Raw genomic sequence first — 25,219 nt, forward strand, 5'->3', positions numbered from 1 at the left:
TCTTCCACTAAACTACATCCCCAGCCATTTTTAAGATCTTTTATTTAGAGATAGGGTCTCACCAAATTGCCCAGGCTCTCAATTAGCTGTGATTACAGGCATACACCACTATGCCTGGCTCTGAGAAATGAGATTATTATGGTTAGCTCAGTCCAGGAGATCTACCTTCTAGAGCCAGGATTGAGTCACTTTTCCCTGAAGCTCATGGCTGGATTTATGTTAAGTGTAGAAAAAGATGTTAAAATATATTTCTCTGGTACTTTCTAGTGAGCCAAATCCATAAAGGAAAGATACATCAATCCTGTCAATAACAAAGGTTGAAACCAAGATGAGAAAGTGGAGAAAATGAATGTAGGCAGGAATTCAATGGGATTTGCTACAAAAAGCTAACCTAGAGGGATAGAGTGATCAATAAGAAATATTATACAGTCTGATATAATGACTCACACCTATAATTCCAGATTCTTGGGAAGATGAGGCAGGAAAATCACAAATCCAAGGCCAAGCTTCAGCAACTTAGTGAGACTCTGTCTCAAAATAAAAAAATTTAAAAAGGGCTGGGGATATAGTTCAGTGGTAGTTCAATCCCCAGTATTGATAGAAAAAATTACACAATGGGGGCTGGAGGTTTATGTCAATGGTAGATCATGTGCTTTATGTATACAAGATCCTGGGTTCAATCCCCAATACTGTAAAGCCAAACAAAATAAAAACCAAAAGGGAAGAACTGAGAAATGAAATTGATCAAATCATGATATGTATATATACAAATATATCATACCGATTCCCACCTTTATGTATATCTATAAAGAACCAATTAAAAATGAATAAATGGAAGGAAGACCAGTAGAGTAGGAGAAGGGGACTAAGAGTAGTAGGAGGGGAAGGAATTAGTGAGGACTGAAATAGAGCAAACGATATTCAATGTATGTATGTCAAAATAAACCCTACTATTATGTATAACTATAATGCACTAATAAAAACATTAAAAAATCAACCTAAGGTCTAGTTCTGACATATAATTTGATTAGAGTTATGCAACTAGTGTTCAAACCAGATGTTAAACCAAAGCAATCTGGTTCCAAAGTTTGGATTCCTTTTTCTTTGCAGTACAGGTGATTGAACCCAGTGGGGCTCTACCACTGATCTACAATACAGCCCTTTTTATGTGGAACAGCATCTTGTTAAGTTGTCCAGATGTAGCTCAGTGGTAGAATGCTTGCCTAGCAAAAGTGCAAACTCTGGGTTCAATTCCCAGCACCACCTCCCCTAAAAAAGAACTTGGACATAGTACCTTTGATATTTTAATCTTTTTTGGGGTAGGGATGTGGTGATTAAACACAGGGTCTCCCACATGCTAAAAAGCACTTTACCACTGAGTAACATTCCCAGTCCCTAAACTTTCAAAATTTTGTAGCCTCTTGCAAATAATGCTTCTACTTCATAAAAATCAGTAACAAATAGCTGGGCTCAATGACTCATACCCATCATCTCAGATACTCCAGAGGCTGAGGCGGGAAGATCACAAGTTCCAGGTCAGCCTGGCAATTTAGCAAGACCCTGTCTTAAAATAAAAAAGGGCTGGGGATAAACTCAGTTGTAAAGTGTCTGTATTCAATCCCCAGTACCCAGGAGGGGAAAAAAAAGAATTTCATGTTTTCACCATAATGTTTGAGATGAAGGATTTTTAACCTGATTTAAATATTACACGTTCTGTGCATGTATTGAAACACCATTTTACCCCATTAATATGTACAATTTTGTTTTATATATCAGTTAAAAATAATTTTCACCAGAGGGGAGGCCAAAGCAGGAGGATCACAAATTCCAGGCCAGCCTCAGCTACTTATCAAGACTGTCTCAAAATAAAAAATAGAAGTGGCTAGGAAGTATCTCAGTAGTAGGGTGCCCTGGTTCAAACATCAGTATAGTGAAAAAAATTTTTTTTAAATAATAAAAGAACAATTACAGCCACATTATTATTCTTATGTAAATAATATGGAATTTAGTCTGCCATCTAGTTGATAAGGCAGTAGTTTTTTTTTTCTATTTTCACTTTTTTTTCTAATGAGGTAAAAAATATTTTGTTGGTTGAAGTAGATTAGTTACCTAATGAAAGCAGTTTTCATACTACTTATTGTTTATATTCTTTTTTTTTTTCAGTCACTAAAAGCCATTTACTGAGATATGTACAATTTGGATTTTTAATTTTGTGCAGCTACAATAATATTTATGATGCTTTCATGAACAAAAGTATATTACAAAAATAGATATATTTCACTATACCTTAATAAAAATGGACATGTGCATGTATCATTATTTAAATGTTTATTTTCACCTCTGAGTATATTTTACCAATTTTATTATAAAATAAATCATATAAGATTTATTAATTTATGTTTATTTGTTTATACCATATTTGGTTATTATGTTATTATTATATACATATTGCTGGTTAATACATTCTTTTTTTTAAATTTTTTATTGTTGGTTGTTCAAACCATTACATAGTTCTTGACATATCATATTTCACACTTTGATTCAAGTGGGTTATGAACTCCCATTTTTACCCCGTATACAGATTGCAGAATCATATCAGTTACACATCCATTGATTTACATGTTGCCATACTAGTGTCTGTTGTATTCTTTAAGTCTCTAGCTCATTTTCTATTGGAAAGTACATAATATTTTATTAATTAATGGATGAACAGAAAAATAGAGTACTGCATTCGATCATTCTGGTTTGTTTGAGACTGAAGATTCTATGCTGTTAATATTTTCAATATCCTTGTAGATTTCAAAGTAGAAACATTTTTATTGCTTTTACTAATTTAAAAATGTAGTATATGGGTGTTCTTACAAAGCAGTCAAACAGTAATAGAAATATACACAGTAGAAAGTTAAAGACTCTATAATTCCATTCCTATATAACCAACTGCAGAAGACAGGGAAAGATGTAGTCATAAGAAGAAATGTAATAAATACATGACATGTAAACTATTTATATGGTAATAAAAAACCCAAATAGTAAATATGGATTTAACCAAATACTTTAACATAGCCATACTGGGAAAATAGAAGAGAGACAGAGAGAGATATAACAGATTGAAAAAAGTCCTCCCTTATCCCTCTATGAATTAAGTGACAGAAATATATGCATTTTTTAAGCAATATGTACATACATATGAAAAGAAATAGTCAATGAAGTTATAAGTAGTTGCTTGTGGGGAACAGAATCTGGTCCTACAGGAAGGGCAGACAAATAGCTTCTGTGTTTGGGTATAAGATTTTGAGAGCTACTTCATATTTTATGGGTATAACAACACTCAGATTGAGATTAAGCTAAAAGAAAAATAAGATGATAAAGCACCCATATTTAGAGACAAAATTCTCTTGAAAAGTTTATTTAACATTCCTAATAATAAACCATTCAACTTTCCAGTCTGTATGAAGTTTTGTTTTGAGATTAAATTTATTTGCAAACCCTCATGTAATCCAATTGGATATGAATAAAGTTTTCAATATCAAGTTTTTAAATAGGTCACTTGAATATCTGCCTTTTCCCATGGGATAACAATAATATTACTATCATATTTTTCTTATTTTTATTACAATTAGTTCTTTACAAGATTATTACTAACAAATCCTGATTTTTAGTACAGGTTGAGAATTCCTTATCAAAAATGCTTGGGCCCACAAGTATTTTGGAATATTTATACATATATAATGAGATATTTTAGGGATGAGACCTAAGTCTAAACATGAAATTCACTGATGTTTCCTATATTTTTACACATAACCTGAAGGTAATTTTATACATTTTTATTTTAAAAAAATTTTATTTTTTGCAGTACTGGGATTTGAGCCCAGAAGCTCTCTACCACTGAAACTATATTCCCTTTATATTTTTTTTTATCTTGAAAATAGAGTTTTGCTAGTTGATTAATTGTTCTGGAACTTGTGATCCTTCTCCCTCAGTCTCCCAAGTGACTGGGATAATAGGTATTTGCCACCACACATGGCTTATGCATATATTTAATAAAGTGGATGAAACAAAATTTTATGGTATGGAATTTTCCACCTCAGGTGGCATATTGGTGCTCAAAGTTTTGGATTTTGGGGTATTTTGAATTATTTTGGACTTCTGAATTAAGGATGCTCAACCTGTACTTTGCTAAGGCAAAAGAGAAACATGATGCTTTAAAATTATTTTTAAATTTCCTATGAACTATTTTATAGTACAAAACTATTTGATATTAAGTATTCTTATGTTCAAATACTAAAAGTAATCTTTACTTCCCAAATTAAGTTTATACTCCAAGATTTTATTTTTAAAATATTTACATAATAAATACAATTTTAATCACTAAGTTCTTCTTCATCACTGAAATATGTACTTTTCTTTATCCTTGGGCGTCTTGAATCATCTGATGTTGAAGGACCCCCTGCACTGGGTTTCCATTTGTTTTGTTCTTCTTCAATTTTGGCTTGCTGTAATGTGATTCAGAAAAGAAATAAAACCAGCATTTTGTCTAATGTTATTCATGGTGCATTAATTTGAACATGGCAAAAATGCAACACAAATGACACCACTTTCCACCCTTCCAGGTCATGAAGATAGTAAGATCTTCCTCCCAACCCTCATACTTTGTCTCAATTACAATATTCCTCAAAATCATCCTAGGTTATTTCTTTCTCTCTTTTTTTTGGTTCTGGGGATTGAACTCAGGGGCACTTAACCACTGAGCCACATCCCCAGCCCTTTTTTGTATTTTATTTAGAAAGAGGGTTTCACTTGAGTTGCTTAGTGCCTTGCTAAGTTGCTAAGATTGGCCTTGCTTTTTTTTTGGTACCAGGGATTGAACCCAGGGGCACTGAACCATTGAACCACATCCCCAGCCCTTTTTATATTTTATTTAGAGATAGGATCTTGCTGAGTTGCTCAGGGCCTCCCTAAATTGCTGAGGCTGGCTCTGAACTCGTAATCCTCCTGCCTCAGCCTCCTGAGCTGCTGGGATATAGGCATGTGCCATTGTGCCTGGCTTTCCTAGGTAATCTCTGAAAACTCTTTTTGGTTGAGCTAAACTCACTTTAATCAAATAATTCTGCTCAATTCTACAATGAAAATAGGAAACTAAAAATGTTTCAATGTTTTTCTTAAAATTTAGAAAGAACAAATGGGAACTTTTCATTCCCATTTGTTAGAGGAACATTCTGTAATCTCAAATTTAGGAGGTGAAGGGGAAAGATAGAGGCTTCCGTGAGGAGACAGTCAATAAAGTGAGTAAGGGCTGCTAGGTGTGGAGGCTGCACACCTATAATCTCTGTGACTGGTGTGGCTGCGGCAGGAGAATCCCAATTTTGAGGTCAGCCTGGGAAATTTAGCAAGACCTGACTCAAAATAAAAAATAGAAAGGGATAGGACTGTAGCTCAGTGGTAAAGTGCTCCTGGGTTCAATTTAGCACCAAAAAAAGAAAAGAAAAGAGAAAAAGCAAGCAAGGATTATAAATCTTTGTAACATGGTACTTAAAAAAAAAAAAAAAAATATTTAGTACCTGAAATGCAATGGCCTGACTGAGACTGTCAAGAGCAGGATCTTCCCCTTCATCTTCACTTTCTTCTACTTCCTCACTAAATTATTAAAGAGAGAGAGAAGGGTGTGTGTGTGGGGGAGATCAGCATGCAATTAATCAACAGTAAAAAGACAAATCAACACACTAAGGTCATAATAGATATACATACATTTCTTCTTCTGGTTCAGGAATTTTCTTTTTTTTCTTTTTTTCTTTCTTCTTTGGAGGCTCCCGTTCTCCAAGCATATTTTTAGGACAGGCATAACTTAAGTGTCCACTTTCCTTTTAATTCACATTAAAAAGAGGAAAAATACTATATTTGTTATTAACAGAAACTGCCAGGGACCTTATGACTGAAAGGTTTTAGAATTAAAAAAAAAAATCCTCACACTGGGAATACACAAAAGAAAATGACTTTTAAACAATAGTTTATCTAGCATGAGCAAAGTCTATGGGTTCATTTCCCAGCACTGCAAAGAAAGGAAAATTTTGTCTTCTTCATTTTTCTTTTTAACTGCTTTCATATCTACACTATACCTGCACTGTCCAATTATAGTAGACACTAGCTCCATGTGCCTACTATGAGCATGTCTGAATTGATATATACTAAAGGGAAAAGGCACACTTTGAAGACTTACGAAAAAAGACTATACAAATCTTAATTTAAAAAACCAGTAGGTGGCTGGTGTTGTGGCTCAGAGGTAGAGTGCTTGCCTAGCATATGTGAGGCACAATCCTGTGCACCACATAAAAATAAAATAAAGGTATTGTGTCCACCTAAAACTAAAAAATAAATGTTAAAAAACAAAAAAACTAAAAACGCCCCAAAAACCAATGGGCATGGGCTGGGCCTGTAGCTCAGTGCATTTGTCTAACATGCGTGAGGCACTGGTTTCAATCCTCAGCACCACATAAAAAAATAAATAAAATAAAAGCATGCTGTCCATCTACAACTGTAAAAGAAATTAAAAAACAAAACAAAACAAAAAAACAAAAACCAATGGGCTGCAGATGTAGCTCAGCTGTACAGAAAATGCCTAACAAACGTGAAGTGTGGGCTGCAGATGTAGCTCAGCTGTACAGAAAATGCCTAGCAAACGTGAAGTGTTGGGTTCATTCCCCATCACTGCAAAATAAGTAAATAAGTAAATATATAAATAAAATGGCTGATATTATAGTCCTATTTAATAGGACTACATTTACCTACAGAAGCACTTCCCAAACTGTTCTGGGACAATGGTATACCAACAAATTTTAACATGTCCCATTGGAAAAAAAAAAAAAAAAGGCTTAATATTGAAATAACTTTGAGAAAAAAAGGAGGAATAAATGTAAACCAATTTTGTGGGAAATTAAAGGATGTATAAAAATTTACAAAGTATAATACAATAAATCTATGGATCCACAGGCCAGATTCATTCAAAGTTTCTCAGTAATTTAATATTTACTGTGAACATGAAAAATGATATATTCTATTATACACATAACTATCTCTACTCCTTTTAAAAGTTTATTTTTTATTTTTATTTATTTATTTGCTTTTGGTGGTAGGGACCAAACCCCCAGGACCTTATGCATGTTAGTACTCCTTTTAAAACAAAACTTAGGACTTTGGAAAAACATCTTCAAAACATTCACTTAAAAGGGTTTAAAATCATAGAGATTGACAGAATTCGTATGCATCCATGCCACTGTTTGCTTCCTCTTTCTATTCATTCATCCATCTGTCTATATATCGTTCTTTGATGGGGAAGGGGAATAGGGAGTGGCAGTGAGAGAAAGGAGCCCAAGCCATTTCTTTGAATTGTTCATGTGATTTTGTAGCTAGGACATTGTCTCTTGAGTAATTTTCTCTCTAGTTCCCCATTAATACTTCAGGATTCAGTTTAAGTATTTTATACTGTCATTTAAGTATTTATAGCATCTTTTAGAAACTGACAGATATGAGATCCAGACTGAAATTTTTTTAGGGGTCTTATACAAAATTGTTCTATGGCTATCTCCCTCCTAATCACCAAAATGTTATATGGATGACAGTAGATCATGAATAGACTCAAGACAAGAAAATGTGGGGGTAGTTCGATTACAAAACATTAGCCATATAATGGGGAAAAAGTCCTTTTCAAAACATGTCTGCATTCCCAGCTGAGGCAGGAAGATCTCTTGAGTTTGAAAGTTCAATCCAGCCTAGGCCACAGAGTGACATTTTCAACAACTTTTAGAAGCTGGTTTTAGCCAGTCAGAAGTTCTTTTTTTTCCCCTTAGGACTGAACCCAGGGACATTCCATCACTGAGCTATATTCCCAGCCCTTAAAGTTGCTCAGGTTGGCCTAGAACTTGTGATCCTCCTGCCTCAGCTTCCCAAGTAGCTGGGATTATAGAAGTGAGGCACTGTGTATGGCTGCCAGCCTATGGCCTAGGCTGGTCTTGAACTTTCAAACTCAAGAGATCTTCCTGCCTCAGCCTCCCAAATAACTGGGAATGCAGACATGCTCCACCAAACCCACTGTTCTGAAAATTTTTTTTTCCCCATTATATGGCTAATGTTTTTAACCAAACTACCCCCACATTTTCTTGTCTGGCAAGACAAGAAACTAGCTTCTAAAAGTTGTTTTACTTAGAGACTTCAGACTCATCTAAGTAAATTTAATTTAAATGTAGTATTTAAAGATAACTGTGATTGGATAATACACTGTGATAATTTCTCCAGTTTCTACCTTTTTGAAATTGTTTTCTAAAAAGTGTTAGACTGTTATATCTCATGATTTTAGTTTTGAGGAACACCAATAAAAGACTATTGTGGAAAATACTTCAGAGTAACCTACAATGATTTCATTAAATTTTAGGTTTACTCACCCCACATTCATAACACTTAGATTTATCAAAGTAGTTTCGCCTCCTGATGAACTCCGCTGCTCTTCCATTGTCAATAGCAATGCTTGCCTTTATCACTCTACCAAACAACTAAACAGACAAAAATGTAAATGCAGAAGGATGTATTTCACAGAAACCTAAACTAGTTATTTGATCTTATTTCTTCGAAACCTCAATTCCATTTATATTTTGGATGATTTTAGCAATTGCCCTACTTTGATTGATGAAGTCTACCCCATGGTATTTTTCTTAGATTCTTCCAATGTTTTGGGAGCCCAGTATATCTTTGTCATCCCCATTAGATGCTCTCTGAATCTGTGGATACTCATTAACTATATTTCCCATATTTCCCCATATTTTTTGGGTTACAAACCTTGGTGAGAATGTTTAGCTTACCTGTTTGTTGTTTATTGCCCTTGTGCAGTTTTGTGCAGAGTCTTTATCCAAAAATAAAATAAATGCAACCCCTTTACTTTTCCTGGTGTCTTTGTCTTTCATTATAGTAACCCTTAAAGCATAAACAAAGAGCCAGTTAAAAATGAGGCAACGATAAATTTAAAAAATATGAATATTTAGAAAACTCGAATTTTAAAAAATGGTTATGTAATAAAACATTTACAAAGTAAGAGAAATCAATACATTTATAAAACCAGCTATCTCTTCAAAGTCAAGGGTATCAAGAATGGAAATGACAAAGTGAAAGTGACTTATAAGTGAGCACAGATTTGTGAGTTAGTCTCTGTGTCCTCTATTCTGTACCATTGGTCTACCAATCTGTTTTGGTGCCAATACTATGCTGTTTTTATTACTACTGCTCTGTAGTATAGTTTAAGGTCTGGTATGGTGATGCCACCTGCTTTACTCTTCCTGCTAAGGATTGCTTTAGCTATTCTGGGTTTCTTATTTTTCCAGATGATTGCTTTTTCTATTTCTATGAGAACCTGAAGAGACACTTCTCAAAAGATGATGTACAACCAATCAACAAATACATGAAAAAATGTTCATCATCACTAGCAATTAGAGAAATGCAAATTAAAAGCAATCTAAGATTTCATCTCACTCCAGTCAGAATGGCAACTATTATACATACAAACAACAATAAGTGTTGGCGAGGATGAGGGGAAAAAGTACACTTGTACACTGCTGGTGGGACTGCAAATTGGTATAGCCAATATGGAAAGCAGTATAAAGATTTCTTGGAAAATTGGGAATGGAACCACTATTTATTTATTTTTATTTTATTTTTTATTTGTTGTTCAAAACATTACAAAACTCTTGACATATCATATTTCATACATTAGATTCAAGTGGGTTATGAACTCCCATTTTTACCCCAAATACAGATTGCAGAATCACATCGGTTACACATCCACATTTTTACATAATGCCATATTAGTAACTGTTGTATTCTGCTACCTTTCCTATCCTCTACCATCCCCCCTCCCCTCCCCTCCCATCTTCTCTCTCTACCCCATCTACTGTAATTCATTTCTCTCCTTGTTTTTTTTTTTTTTTCCCATTCCCCTCATAACCTCTTATATGTAATTTTGTATAACAATGAGGGTCTCCTTCCATTTTCATGCAATTTCCCTTTTCTCTACCTTTCCCTCCCACCTCATGTCTCTGTTTAATGTTAATCTTTTCCTCCTGCTCTTCCTCCCTGCTCTGTTCTTAGTTGCTCTCATTATATCAAAGAAGACATTTGGCATTTGTTTTTTAGGGATTGGCTAGCTTCACTTAGCATAATCTGCTCTAGTGCCATCCATTTCCCTGCAAATTCCATGATTTTGTCATTTTTTAGTGCTGCCTAATACTCCATTGTGTATAAATGCCACATTCTTTTTTTATCCATTCATCTATTGAAGGGCATCTGGGTTGGTTCCACAGTCTAGCTATTGTGAATTGTGCTGCTATGAACATCGATGTGGCAGTATCCCTGTAGTATGCTCTTTTAAGGTCTTCAGGGAATAGTCCGAGAAGGGCAATAGCTGGGTCAAATGGTGTGGAACCACTATTTAACCCAGCTGTCCCTCTCCTTCATCTATACCCAAAGGACTCAAAAACCGCATACTATAGGGACACAGCCATATCAATGTTTATAGCAACACAATTCACAATAGCTAAACTGTGGAACCAACCTAGATGCCTTTCAATAGATTAATGGATAAAAAAATGTGGCATGTATATACAATGGAATAATACTTAGTAATAAAAAGAATAAACTCATGGCATTTTCAAGTAAATGGATGGAGTTAGAGAAGATAATGCTAAGTGAAGTTAGCCAATCCCAAAATACCAAATGCTGAATGTTTTCTCTGATATAAGGAGGCTGGTTCATAGTCGGGTAGGGAGAGAGAGCATGGGAAGAATAGATGAACTCTAGATAGGGCAGAGGGGCTGGAGGGAAAGGGAGGGGGCATGGGATTATTAATGATAGTGGAATGTGATGATCTTTACTATCCAAAGTACATGTATGAAGACATGAATTGGTATGAATATACTACGTATACAACCAGAGATATGAAAAATTGTGCTCTATATATGTAATAAGAATTTTAATGCATTCTGCTGTCATATATAAATTAAAAAATTTACATAAAAAAGACTGGTCTCCATAAATTTGTTTTCGTTACTTTTGTGACTGAGAATAAAATCAACCTGATCTAGAACAAAGAGAATTACATTTATTTGGGGCTAGGTAGGATTATAATCCAGAAAAAAACAGATTCAAGCAGTCTTGAAAATGTGCTACAAGGTTTTACAAAGTGGCAGCTAAATTTTTCTACAAAGGGTTTGGAAATCACATCACTTGTTATGAATTATGATCAGTGAGGGCAGAAGTTCAGCTGTTTTGCAAGAAAGGAACTGGGTGCAGTTTCAGTCTCTGGGTGGTTTTGGGGAAAAGGTCCCTTTATAGAAAGCAGTCAGTGGTGTTTAACAAAAAGGTCAGCTCTCATGGGGTATGAAGATGGATCTTCTTGTAGCCCATTTCAAAGGTTCAGCTGCAAAGCTGTCTGAGATCTGATTAACAATGATCTTCTGACTCCATCTGAAGTACCCTGAGACAATGCTGCTCCATTTCGTTTTGTTCCTTTACAACTCTAATCCAAATCTCTACACTGAAGCCAAAATAAGCTTTTAAAAAGTTTTAGAATCCATACTGGGTGTAGTGACTCCTTCCTATAATTCCAGCAACTTTGGGCTCCGAGGCAAGAGGATTACAAGTTTGAGGCCAGCCTTAGCAGTTTAACAAGACCCTGCTCAAAATGAAAAAATACAACCGAAAAAGGGAAAAGAAATAAAAAGAAAAAATAAAATTTGGGCAGCCAGGGATGTAGTAGTTCAGTAGTAAAGCACATGGCCCTGGGTTTAATCCTCAGTAAGTACCACCCTTCCCTCAAAAAATGGAGGAAAAAAAAGAGCCTTCTTCAATGATTCCTAGTGTTTTCAGAATGAAAAACAAACAAGATTAGGAACCAACGCGCATCTAGATCCATCTTTTCTCTCCCTTAACTTATTCATCTCCAGTCACAGGGGCCTTCTTTGTTTTGTTTTGTTTTCATGGTAATGAAGATTGAACCCAAGGGTGGTCTACCACTTAAATCTGGTTTTGAACTTGAGATCCTCCAGTCTTAGCTGAGATTACAGGGTACACCACCATGCCTGGTCTTTGTTTCTTTGTTTCATTTTATTTTCTCTTGCCACAAGGCCTGTAGTACAAGCTATTCCCTGTACATCCCCCACCCCTTTTTTTTGCTGTGCTAGGAATTGAACTCAGGGCCTCACACATGCTAGGCAAATGCTTTATCACTGAATAAAATCAACCTGAACTAGAACATCCCCAGTCCCCATCCTCCCATTCTTTTTGCCTACTTAGCTCTTACTTACCTGCAGGTTTTTTTTTTTTTAAGTACTAGAGATTGAATCCACAGGCACTCTATTACTGAGCTACATCCCCAGCTCTTTTTTATTTTGTAGCAGGGCCTTGATAAATTCTCAATGCTTGAAGTTGCAATCCTCCTGCCTTAGTCTCCTAAATTCCTGGGATTATAGGTAAGTGCCACTGACCCAACCCAGAAGTATTTTTTTGATGATTTGTAGTAGCAAAGTTAGTTTTAACAAAGTTAAAAATCTCAAGATACAAATGAACTTCAAGTGTTTAATATCCATTTATGGAAAACCAGAGAAAGAAACTTAGGATATAATGTCAAGTAAAAAAACAAAATTGCATGTTTGGAATTGTTTTAAAAAGTTGTCTACATATTTATGTACATACAACAACAACTGAAATATACATAAAATGTTAATATTTATTCATCTGATTATATCAAGTATCTTTTAAGGTGAATACTTACTTCACAACTTTGCCATACTTGGAAAATATCTGAAACAAAAGATCACATAAAAATTTATAATTTAAAATCATAAACACCGAATTTTCAGGTTGTAAACCTTTGTTATGGTTTATAAAGAAATTTTAGCCTTCCATCTATAAAACAGGTTCTACAAGAAATATTTTCTATGTGACCAGAAAAATTTTTTTTTAATATTTATTTTTTAGTTGTAGTTGGACACAATACCTTCATTTTATTGTTTTATGTGGTGCTGAGGATGGAACCCAGGGCCTTGTGTAGGCGAATGCTCTACCGCTGAGCCACTACCCCAGCCCCCAGAACAAAATTCTTATTGTCATTGGAATCACATGTATCTGCCTCTGTTCCTGAATTTCTTTCTTTTTTTTTTTTAATATTTATTTATTTTTTTAGTTTTCGGCAGAAATAACATCTTTGTTTGTATGTGGTGCTGAGGATCGAACCCAGGTCGCACGCATGCCAGGCGAGCACACTACCGCTTGAGCCACATCCTCAGCCCTGTTCCTGAATTTCTGATAATGAAGAGGAAAAAAACACTTATCTGGGCACAGTGGCACATACCTGTAACACCAGCTATAGGTGAGGTTAAGGCAAGAGGACCACAAATTTGAGGTCAGGCTCAGCAACTTAGCAAGAACTTAACAATAACCTTTCTCAAAATAAAAAATAAAAAGGGGGCTGGGGTCGTGGCTATGGGGTGGAGCGCTTGCCTGGCACCTGTGGGGCCCTGAGTTCGATCCTCAGCACCACATAAAAACAAATAGAAGAAAAATAAAGGTATTGTGTCCAACTACAGCTAAAAAAAAAAATGGCTGGCTGGGTAGGTAGTGGTAGAGTATCCCTGGATTCAAACCCCAGTATGGCAAAACAAATAAAGAGACACTTTACACATGTGATAGATCTAAGGCAGGTACACCGGACGGCTGCTGTTTTCTTATGGTATATTCTTGGCAACTATCAACTCCACCATAGCTTCAGCTAAACCAAATATCAATGTTGTGGAATATCACTTTTTGTATTCTACACCTACAGTCTAAGCAATAACTGTTTAAGACAGTCGTTAGACTGCTTATAAAACAAAAACTTCAACAAAGAAAAATCCATTTCCATAGATCTCCATTCTCTGTCCATCATTAATATGTAGTACTTTATAGTTGGCCCTTTCTTCCCTTTTAGTTCTATATCTTCAGCTAGTACCTATAAACTTCTAAGTACTCTCTTCCCCTTTTTCAGTACTGGAATTGAACCCAGATCCCTGTGCATGCTAGCCAAATGTTCTACCATTGAACTGTATTCACAGTCCTTATTTTATTTTGAGATGGTATTTCACTAAATTGCGTAGGCTGGTCTCAAACTTGCAATCCTCCTACTTCAGTCTCCTGAGTGGCTGGGATTTTAGGCATGTTCCATCACACCCAGCTAGTTCCTACTTCTTACACAATGGGCTGGGGATGTAGCTCAGTGGCACAGTATTTGCCTAGCATGTGTGAGGTCATGTGTGAGGCTCTGAGTTCAACCCTCAGCACTGCAAACAAACTAAAAAACCACTTATATAATGTATTTTAGAAAACAATTTTAGAATATGTTAATACATGCTGTTGAGAGCCACAGTTTAGTTGGAATGACCCCTGGCATTTTGCCAGAGGGTATGGTTGAAAGGTGACCCTGCTCTGGGAATAAGGCGGCTCCGGGATTAGGGTGGATCCTGCTGGGAATAGGGCGGCTCTGGGATTAGCCTGCTACTTTGGAGTTCCCATTGAGTTCTCGCAGGGTTCCAAGAGAAATGGCGCGCAGAGCCCGGTGGAGGGAGTGTGTTCCCGGGAAGTGTGTATAGAGTGCCGGTGAGAGTTGGGGAATAAAGAGTTGCTGTTTGAACCTACAAGGCTGTGTGGCAGCTCGGTTATTTTGTGTCCAGCCAGACTGCAGCAACATGCAACCAATAATTATGAAATTTTGAGTTCTATGATTAGTTCAGTAATGCTGCAATGCAGTGTAACTGGATTCCAGTGTTAGCAACATCAGATTCTGAGGCCAGTACACTTTTCTATATAACATTTTTTAATAGCTTCTAATTTCACTCAGATTGAAAGCTGGGCTCTTTAGAATAATCTGTATAGGCCCTATAAGGCATCCCTAGAATGGGTTTACCTCTGATTACCCTTCCTCTTTTGAAATACTTTTCACCTAGACATCTGCTTCTTCATTGATTCAGTGTTTTATTTGAAAGTTACCTTCTCAATAAGGGTATTCTAACCACCCTATCTAAAATTTCACCTTCATTACCAACTTAACATTTAATAGCCCTCCTTCCCATGCCTTTTCTCCTTAGCAACCAACATTTTAACATCTCCCTTAGTATCTAACTTTTTCATACTGCACAGTCTGTTTTTCTTGTTATCCTGAATCATGAATTCAAGTCTTTTTGTTCACTGATATGTCTCTATTACAATCTTTAAGAGTACTCAGCATATATTAAGCATTCAAAACACCGTCCATTTTGTTATAGAGAAGCTAAAGCTAATTTTCCCCTATGTTCTTTGAAACTCAAGCTATCTTAATTAATTAAGTATCATGAATCACATATTGAAAGGAAGGATGTGAATTCTTTCTTCAAGTGTGCCCTATTTTCTTTACTACTTTGGGTAAATGTTCAGAAAATAGGGCACACTTAAGAAAGGATTCACATCCTTCCTTTCAATTCCTCTCAACCACCCAAGTGCAGGAAAAATAAAGTGGGAAATTTTGTTCTCTATAAGGTAAAGAAGTGAAAGAATATACTAGAAGGGATATTCCCCCCGCCCCCATCTCAATCACCCTTATTCTGAACTGAAAACAACATGTATTAAACTGTTAAACATTCTGCTTATATGTGAATGTTATGAATACTCGCAAAACCTGAGAGTTAGGAAAGGGATATTTGCTCTTGTCAGCCCTTTACTCCAAAACCTCATCTCCATTACCAGTTAGTTTCAAAAGCCAAGTAAGCAAGCAGTAAAAACTGGCCTATCACAAACTGCTCCTGCTTTGTAATGCTATTTTATCTTCTGTTTATAAAAAACTCATTGTTTTCTAAAAAAGCATAGTAAATTCTCTTTGGAAATGATAACTAATTTTTTTTCACTTATTCATATTTTCAATAGATGTCTTTGGTATTAACGGTTTAAGTGCATTATAATGTTCTAATTAAGAATTTTGTCAGAGAAGCTGGGTGCAGTGGCACATGACTGTAATCCCAGTGGCTGGGAAGACTGAGGCAGGAGGATCAAAAGTTCAAAGCCAGCTTCAGCAATTTAGCAGGGCCCTAAGCAACTCAATGAGACCCTGTCTCTAAATAAAACACAAAAAAGGGCTGGGGATGTGACTTAGTGGTTAAGTGCCTGAGTTCAATTCCTGGTACATATATAAGTAGATAAATAAAAAGATTTTTGTCAGAACTATTTGCTTAAAAGTACATCTGTATCTCAAATAGACAATTCAGTAGATACATGCACTAATACTAAAACTTACCCGATATAAATCGTTGTTTGTCAGGGAGAAGGGCAAGTTGGATACATACACTGTGCTCTTACTTGGAGCTAAGCCACCACTCATTTCTAAAAAAGGAAAAAAAAAAAAAAAAAGCGACCTATAAGCAATGTAAACCAGGCATTCCTCATTCCAAGTAAAACCAAGTGTTGGCCACCACTAATTTAATTTACATGCCTTTCTTACAAACGTAAAAAGTCAGAGTCAGTGAGTCCAGCTGGATGAATTAAGGAATTCATTTCCCCAGCCACCACTTTAAGAGTTTTTAATATGGTCCTTCTTTCAAGTAAATTCTTTAATCTTTTAGTGCTGGACTGTGTATGAGAGGAGGGCTTTCCAAAAGATGAAAGCAAATCCTTGAGATCACCTTTTACTTCCCCTTAGGATAAAAGCAAGAAAGTACTTTCAAATAGGTAGTATACCTTGCCATTCACCTCAGAGAGTCTGGTGACTCATACAGAACCACTGCCACTAATTTTTTTTTTTTTTTTTGTAATACTTTGGGTACTTTTTTGGGGTTGTATTCGTATCAAGAGGAAATTTTAGGCTCACTTTTTGACAATGTAAAATTATTTTTAACACTTAATTTTGCACTTTGTTGACAAATTATGAATTACAGCATTTTATGAGAGCTTCCAAGGTATAGTGTTTTACATATACACGTTATGTTTAAGGTTACAAATATAACCTCTAATTAAGTTTCACAACTTATTTTACAAAGTCAGCAAATTACCCATGAAAACTATTTCGGGATTAACCAATTTTTTTCTTTAATTCTTTCTTTTTGGTATGGGGGATTGAACCCAGATCCTCAAGCTAAATTCACATTTTTGCACATGAAATCCATGTGTGCCATGTATTTGAGTTAACAGTATGAACTATCACAAACAGCAAAATACTGATTCCAATTTATGTCAACTTGCAAAGTATTGGAAAATTTGCTTATACTAGGTGTTTGGGGGAGAATTATTTAGAAAACTTTAGAAACTCAACATCAACAAGTCGCTTTTAAAAGTTCCTCATTTGAGCCCATTCACACATTAGACATTCTGGTAAGAAACTCGAGGCAGGCAAAGGTTGATGTTCAGCACTAAAACCGCGGTGGCGGGAGAGGTGGCAAATCGTTTTGGCTACCGGGTAGGAGAAAAAGGCCGCAAGTGAGGAGGCGTTTACCTTCAGGTGGGGCAAGCCCGGGAAACCAGAGGACCACCAGCCTCGGCTCGGCTGGGGCTCAACCCAGACTCTTCCTCGCCGCGGGCAGCGGATTTGGCATCACCTGTTCCTGCAGGGGTCAGAGGAAAATACCGGGCGGTAGAGCCACCCGTACCCCTTCCCGGTTCGCCTTAGACCCGGGCCCCGGAGGCGGGCCAAAAGGCGCGCGTCAGTGATGTCATAGCGCGCGCCGGAAGTGCTTCCTTAGGATAGTGGCGGCGAGCGGACAACTACGTTCCAGGTGTCTCCCGGCGGCCCAGAGTAGGTGAGCGCATTTTACTTTTGCTAGAGGTGACGGGACGCTTGAGCTGGCAGCTACGCCTCGGGGGAGCTGGCGGGTGGTTCCCGCTGAGGAACCTGGAGTCTCCTGCTGCATTTCAGTCGTGCAACAGTTCTGCCCTTGCGATTGAGGGTGGAGAGACGCAGTGGATTTTGGAATAAAGGAAAGTATCGAGTCTAAGTTAGATATTCGCCTCTCTTTAGTATTCTAATATGCAGAAAGAGTACTGAGCTAGGTGACCTAAGTGACTCAACATCAGTCAGTCAAGAAATCGGCAATTTTATTGAATGTGTTCTACGTACTCACCTCGGTTTTAGGCACTTTAGGAAATAACAACAACAAAAAATTGCAAACCAGGACTTTTTTTTTTTTTCCCCTCGTGGCGGTGATTTCAGTGTAGTCGGGGAGACAAGGCCAACTCGGGGAAAGTTGGATTCACAGAATGACTAATCTTGATTGGTATGTTGAACTTCTTGGCCCCTCCCCCACGCCCCTCCCCCCACGCCCTCCCGATCTGTAATGGGCACGAACAGCTTTTTCTCTAAGAGGTCCTAACGGGCCCATCATTCCTACTGACAAAATCAAAATAATGCAAGGTAGTTTATACTTAACTTCTACCCACCAGCACATACAGATCAGGCCTCTAACTACTCCCTGGGAGCCTGCGTGCCAGCAGCTTGGAACCCACAGCCTGTCCTGGAGCCTGCACAGTCCATCCAGACTGAAGCTGATGTCTTCTGGAGAGACGGAAGTGCAATCCATCCAGGGCGCAGCTGAATTTTGCGAGGCCTGAATGCCTCGGCGTCCACCAAAGGACCGCTGGTACTAATTCTCTTGGCAAACTGTGGCCAGCCAAACCTATCATGCTTCACATCCCAGTTATCCTTGGTTACCGCCCAAGATGTAAGCCCCTTTGGTATTCTATGCTATATTCCCTTATCTTCTGCTGCTTTGTGTTTCTTTTCCCGTGATTTAGGCTCTTGGTTTTCTTAAGCATCTAACCCCTCAGCACCCATCCTGTGCTCTCTCAAACCTTTTTTCTGCTTTTGCTCATTTACATATTCAGCCTTTTTACTGGGGTTGTTTCATTTCCTGACCTTTATTAACACGTGGTTTTTCCTGCTAATCATTTCAATTGAGTCCTTTCTTTGACACCTACATTGAAAGTTGGCAGTGACTCTTGCCATATTGAACTAGTTTCATTACCTCAAAATACTTTTTTATCTCCTCAGTGTCTTTGGAAAGGCTCTTTTCTCTATTTGGACATTTGGTTTCCCTGTCCCCACCTACCTCTTTCTGGATAACTCCTATTCTTGCTGTCACTTTATTTGAGGGCGTTTCCTAACTTAGAGTTAATTTTCTTTACCTTCCTTAAATGCTCTCTGCTTAGCTTTTAGAGCTTATCACATGTATTCTAAATGTTTCTCTATTTGCCTATCTGCTAAGCTAAGCTGTGAAGGAGAGACTGTACTTGTTTTCATTTTTGTAATTTCAATATCTAATACAGTTACTGGTATATAATAGGCAGTCAGGTAGTTCTTGAATGATTGTAGATGCTGAAGGTATGGTTTCAGTGGTCAAGGCACTTAAAATTAATATGTAAAGAACCTGAGGGAAGGGATCAACTGCTATTCAGTTAATTGTGACTTATAGATAATTGTGACTTGTAAGAATGTGATCCTAGTGTTGTCAGAACATTTAATCTGTTCAAGAAATGTTGGGAAAAATGTGTTTTTTTTTTTTTTGAAAACACTACTTTCAAATTTTTATAAAATATTTTCTTAATTGTAGATGGACACAATACCTTTATTTGATTTTATTTATTTATTTTTAATGTGGTGCCAGGGATCAAACCCAGTGCCTCATGCATTCTAGGCAAGCATTCTGCCACCGAGCCACAACCCCCCCCCCCCCCCGCCCCCGGGCCCTATTTCTAAGTTTTTTAATAATATTGTTAATGGAATAAAATCTTGGTTTAAAAAAAAACCAAAAAACCACAAGCCAGATAAAGTCACAGGTGACTTATCATTCATCAGTTTGGAATCTGTATTAAGTGCTGTAAGTTTTAGATAATGGATTTTGTAGAGAATAGCAGATTGTGAATTGGGCCTTGAGGTATGGTTGGAAGTTGAATGATAGAATGAAGGAGGTGTTTTGGTTTGGAAAATAACTCAATTATAGGATAGAATATCCTGTTTTGTGTCACAGGAGAATGGCATGAATAATACTTTTGGGAAGAGTAGGAGATGGTAGAAGTAGGCATTTGAAATGCAGGAATTTTGATTTATTAGGCTTAATTAATAAGAAACTATTTGGATTCTTAAGGATAGCATAAATTGCTGGGTATGATAACACACACCTGTAATCCCAGTGATTTGGGAGGTTGAGGCAGAAGTATTAAAAGTTCAAGGCCACACTAGGAAACTGAGATCTGTTTTTTACTGGGAATGTAGTTCAGTGGTAGAGTACTACTGGGTTCAATCCCCAGTTTAAAAGAAGAAAAAGAAAAAAAAAACGAAAGCACACATTAAGAATACATATTAATAGTTAATTTTTTTTTTTTTTTTTAGGTAAAATACTGAAAGGAGGCTGACCAGTTAGCCTTTAACTTCATCTAGGTGTGAAGTAAGATGTGAAATAAGGTTTAGATTTATAAATATTATACTTAGGCAGACATCTGGCATTTTTGTCTACTTGTGTAATTTCATTTATCATAGTGGACAGTCACAAATCTAAGTTAATGAAATAAAAAGTTTTTTTTAAAACTAAATGCATTTTTAAACTTATACATTAAAAATATAAAAATTGTTTGTATTGGGGGTACCATGTTATGTTTTGATACATGTATATGTTGTTATGTTTAAATCGGGCTAAACATTTATCTCCTCAAACAATTATCATTTCTTTATGGTAAAAATTTTCAGAATTCTTCTAGCTTTCTGAAATGTATAGTCTACTATTGTTTTCTGTAGGCACACCAGAACTTCTTGCTCCTGTGTAACTGTAACTTAGTATCCATCTGTCAACCTTTCCCCCCATCCTTCTCTCTCCATTCCTCCTCCCCAGCCTCTGTAATGACCATTCTATTCTGAACTAAAAGTTTTAATTTTTTCCTGTTGCTGGGAATTCAACTTAGGGTTTGGACATGCTAGGCAAGCTACATCTCCAGTCCTTTTTATTTACTTAATTTTGAGACAGGCCTGGGTAATTTAGCGAGACCCTATCTCTAATTTATGATACTCTTGCCTTAAAACTCCCAAATAGCTGAGATTACAGGCATGTGCCACCATGCTTGGCTAAAGTTTATAATGAAATATATATTTTTAAATTATTTGTTCTTTTTAGATATACATTAGAGTGTATTTTGACATATTATACATACATGGGGTATAACTTCCCATTCTTGTGCTTGTACATGATGTGGAGTTACACTGGTTATATATTCATAAATAATCATAGGAAAGTTATGAACGATTCATTCTACTCTTTTCTATTCCCATCCCCCAACTCTTCCCTTCATTCCCCTTTTTCTAATTCAGTAAACTTCCATTACCTCCCTCTTCCTCTTATTGTATGTTAACATGCACATATCAGAACATTTGGCTTTTAGTTTTTTGGAATTGGCTTATTTCACCTAGCATGATAGTCTCCAGTTCCATCCATTTATTGACAAAAGCCATACTATCATTCTCTCTCTCTCTCTCTCTTTTTTTTTTTTTTGGTACAAGGGATTGAACTCATGAGCACTCAATCACTGAGCCATATCCTTATCCCTATTTTGTATTTTATTTAGAGATAGGGTCCTTAGCACCTTGTTTTTGCTGAGATTGGCTTTGAACTCTTGATCCTCCTGCCTCAGCCTCCAAAGCTGCTGGGATTATAGGCGTGTGCCACTGTGCCTGGCTTTATTCTTTTCTATCCATTCTTCTTTGTGACTGAGTAATATTCCATTGTGTGTGTGTGAATGTGTATGTATATGAGCCACATTTTCTTTATCCATTCATCTGTTGAAGGCGCCTAGGTTGGTTCCATAGCTTAGCTACAGTGAAGTGAGTGGCTATAAACATTGATGTGGCTCTGTCACTTGAGTATGCTGATTTTAAGTCCTTTGGGTATATGCCAAGGAACAGAATAACTAGGTCAAATGGTGTTTCCATTCCAAGTTTTCTGACGAATCTCCATGTTGCGTTCCAGAGTGGATGCACCAATTTGTAGTCCCACCAGTAATGTATGAGTGTACCTAAAAGAAGTATTATTAAAGCATTGAATAGGCAGTGACTTCTGAAAAGTAAAGAATGCAATACTTTAAAAATTTTGTTATATGATTCATAATGGGAGCAATCAGTGATCTCCCTGCCCCCGGCTTCTTCTCTAATCCATTTTGTGTATTGCCAGGTTAATCTTTTCTATTGACACTCTCCCTCCTCACATTATTTCTAGGCTTAGAAGTCTGTAGTGGGCTTTGTGTCTAGAATTTTGCTTTGGTACTATTTAATGACCTTGAATTTGTTCTCTCTGTCCTTGCCTGTCTCCTTTGTGAAGCAGTATGATACTGTTGGAAAGAGCTTAAACCTTAAAGTCATGCATGCCAGAGTCTGTCTCCAGGCTTCAATGAACCCTGGAATTTAAGCTTTTCAGAGGTTCCACAGTTTTTGGAAAGTGAGAGATAGTATCTCTTTTTTTAAGATTGTGTGGGTAAGGTGTTTACATGTTTTGAAACTCAGTTGCACAGATTCTTGCATATAGAGGAGGAAATGAAAACTTGCTGAATACCTAAGTAGGCTTTTCCCCCCATTCCTTGCCATGTGAATCTGCTTTGGTCAATTCTGGTTTTTTTTTTTTTTTTTTTTTTTTTTTAAAACATGTCTCCCTAATACCTTTTTCTTTCCTTAGATTCTACTATTCACTATTGTTCATTCACATTTAAGCGACCTCTCAAGATTCTATTTAAACATTTTTAACTGTCTTAAAACATTGATAACTACCTCTATACCTGCTTTTACCTCTGAGTACTAAATAGTACTGAATTCTGGTAGGTCCTTTGTTCTATTTTGACCATATTAGTTGGTATCAGTGCTAATTCCCCCTAAGACCTTAACTAATTATTATTTTTTAATTTATTTTAATTTAGTTCCCTGGAATTTTAAACATTTTAAAGTAGAAATATCATTATGCAGTTTTCAGATTCAAGTCAATTCTTAAAATCTCCCTAATGTTTCAATTTAGGCTGTCAGAAATGTATTTACTTGCTTTAAATCAGTTGACCTCAGCCTGAGATGAGTTTAAGATTTGAAAAAAATTAGTGAAGAGAATGGCTGCTCTGAAGGGGCCCAGCAAAGATAGGATGGTATGAGGGCTGAGAGAGGGTAGGAGAATCCAGAGAAGAAGGGGGCTTGGTAAGAGGACTCAGGGATCTCTTTGCCATTCATCCACCTGGTTAAATGATCAGCCTCTTTGTCCTCCATTCCCCCAGCCTGAATGCAAGGATCCTCCCACCTATCCCTAAGATGAGTTGGAGAGACCCATTTTGTGCAGGTGGGTGGATGTGGAAAGACAGAGGTCATCCAGAGCCTGCTCTATGCCATGCCCTTGTTGGTCCTGCACAGAGCTGTCCTCATATCCTTGGGCAGCCCTGGGACCTTGGCTTTCCTTCCATTGTTAGGGGACCCTGGGTAGCCTCTACCTGGTGGCTTACAGTATTTCAGAGTGTAGGGCCTAGGTGGTATTATTTTAAAATTTAATTTTATTCTTTTGTGGCTTTGGAGATTGAACCCAGGGATACTCTACTACTGAGCTACCCCTCTCCCCCTTTTGTTTTTTTGAAACAGTGTCTCACTAAATTGCCCAAGCTGGCCTCACATTTTGGATTTTCCTGCTTTACCCTCTCAAGTAACTGGGATTATAGGCATGTGCCACTGTGCCTGGCTTTAAGAATTAAATTTAAAAATCTTTCTAAATTTAAAGAATCCTTACTCAAATTTTGAAGTTCTGTTAGATGGTAAATTTAAATGCAACAACATTTTTTTCTTAATGTTTTATATATATATATATATATATATATATATATATATATACATACATACATACATATATATACAAGCTTAGTATCTGTCTGCTTCTCCTATGGATTCATATGTTGGTTGCCTAAAAATATGCCAACATCTTAACGTGTTACTTCAGCTATACAAATTTTTATGGTACTTAATTTATACCTTTTTGCAGTACTGAGGATAGTGCAGTCAATACCATATGGATTACTTTTCCTTTTTTTTTTTTTTTTTTCCGGTACTGGGAATTGAACCTGAGGTACTGTATCATGGAGGTATACCCTTAGTCCTTTTTATATTTTGTTTGAAGATAGGATCTTGCTAGATTGCCCAAGCTGGCATCAAACTTTGTATCTTCTGGCCTCAACTTCCCAAGTAGCTGGGATTAAAGGCATGTGCCACTGTACCCTGCTAGGTAGCATTATTTTTAAAAGCTCTTTAGATCTAGTGTGCAGTCAGGGTTGAGAATGACTGCTTTAGATGCTAGAGCTAGATGGCTATCATTGATATTTTTTTGCTCAAAAGCGAAATAATATTAGTGTCTTGAGAAGTATGAAAGGAATCATAATACAACATTACTAACAAAAAGTTTTCTGAATAATTAAAAGGTACAGACTCTTGTATATAGGTTCTTAGGTGGTGGTCACATGAACTATTAGTTTGGCCCGTAATAAATACTTTGCTAAGGAGAGGGAACAACACAAATGTGCAATTGTGTGCCTTTGTAGTGGTGTTTAGTTTGGTAGGGTGGAAAGGAAGCAAATTAAATAGAATATGGTGTTTTATAGTACTAATGTAGTAGGATGTTTTGAGGGGTACGAAGAAAGGACAGTTCTGTTTTAGGAAAATGCAACAAAAGTGATATTTGAGATGACTCTTGACATGGAAAGATGAAGGCAGATAAATATTCTAGGCAGAGGTAAAGGTGTGCTATTGAGAAATAATGGCATCCATGCAGAACAAGCAATTTGCTAGCAGTTTGAACAAGTATAGCTATCTGTCCTTTATTGAACTTATAGAAATAACTGGATTTAGTGATTATTTAGATATGAAAGTTTTGAGTTTTGTATGATTCAGGTTTCTGATTTGGGCCTGGGGGTACTGGTTGGTATCTTTTTTTTTTTTTTTGATACAGGAATCCCCTGTGTTTCATCGGTCCCAAACCCTGTGTTTTTACCCATCAGCAGGAACAGGGTTTTTTAAAGAGGTGATTCTGAGAAAATGAGATTGGGGAGGAAAGATCAAGGAGAACTTCAGGGAAAAGATCAGGGAGGAGGTGGTTAGAGAAAGGAAGATAAGAGAAAAGATCAGGAAGGAAAAGGTTAGGGAAAA

General features: G+C 36.7%; 2 protein-coding genes across 15 annotated transcripts in view; one reads left to right on the forward strand and one right to left on the reverse strand.

Annotated features, from left to right (window-relative positions):
* Positions 1 to 2,311: 2,311 nt before the first annotated feature.
* On the reverse strand, positions 2,312 to 17,721 carry Zcrb1 (zinc finger CCHC-type and RNA binding motif containing 1). Of its 2 annotated transcripts, XM_046435738.2 has the most exons (8): positions 17,522 to 17,721; positions 16,331 to 16,416; positions 12,806 to 12,834; positions 8,847 to 8,958; positions 8,433 to 8,540; positions 5,746 to 5,858; positions 5,559 to 5,634; positions 2,312 to 4,493 (listed from the first exon to the last, which is right to left on the reverse strand). In XM_046435738.2, the coding sequence occupies exons 2-8, from the start codon at positions 16,412 to 16,414 to the stop codon at positions 4,362 to 4,364; spliced, it is 654 nt and encodes a 217-aa protein (XP_046291694.1). In that variant the 5' UTR covers positions 16,415 to 16,416; positions 17,522 to 17,721; the 3' UTR covers positions 2,312 to 4,361. The 2 variants fall into 2 exon arrangements, with proteins under 2 accessions (XP_046291694.1, XP_058432288.1); XM_058576305.1 differs by lacking the exon at positions 12,806 to 12,834.
* A 16-nt stretch (positions 17,722 to 17,737) lies between these two features.
* Pphln1 (periphilin 1) overlaps positions 17,738 to 25,219 on the forward strand; it is a 106,770-nt gene continuing 99,288 nt past the window's right edge. For 2 of the 13 annotated variants that reach the window (XM_046435744.2, XM_046435751.2), the window contains exons 1-2: positions 17,788 to 17,825; positions 18,236 to 18,299. Coding sequence is in view for 6 of the 13 variants with exons in the window: in XM_046435739.2 (XP_046291695.1) it covers positions 18,704 to 18,743 (40 nt within the window). In the remaining 7 variants the exon portion in view is untranslated. Of the gene's footprint in view, positions 17,826 to 18,235; positions 18,300 to 18,465; positions 18,744 to 25,219 lie in introns of those variants that run through there. The other 11 variants (XM_046435742.2, XM_046435748.2, XM_058576307.1 and 8 more) reach the window with 8 other exon arrangements.

This window comes from Marmota monax, unplaced genomic scaffold (genome assembly GCF_021218885.2).
Source record: "Marmota monax isolate L192 unplaced genomic scaffold, Marmota_monax_Labrador192_F-V1.1 WCK01_AAM20220418_F8-fsc00012, whole genome shotgun sequence".
NCBI lineage: Eukaryota > Metazoa > Chordata > Mammalia > Rodentia > Sciuridae > Marmota > Marmota monax.

What these genes read in the sequence shown, in the direction of transcription:
- Zcrb1 (XM_046435738.2), bottom strand. Translation starts at nt 16,414, where the DNA reads ATGAGTGGTGGCTTAGCTCCAAGTAAGAGCACAGTGTATGTATCCAAC. An exon ending in GGGCAATAAACAACAAACAG is followed by an intron (nt 8,541 to 8,846) that starts GTAAGCTAAACA and finishes TTGTCTGTTTAG; the next exon opens with TTGTTTGGTAGAGTGATAAA. An exon ending in GTCAGGCCATTGCATTTCAG is followed by an intron (nt 4,494 to 5,558) that starts GTACTAAATATT and finishes ATCACATTACAG; the next exon opens with CAAGCCAAAATTGAAGAAGA.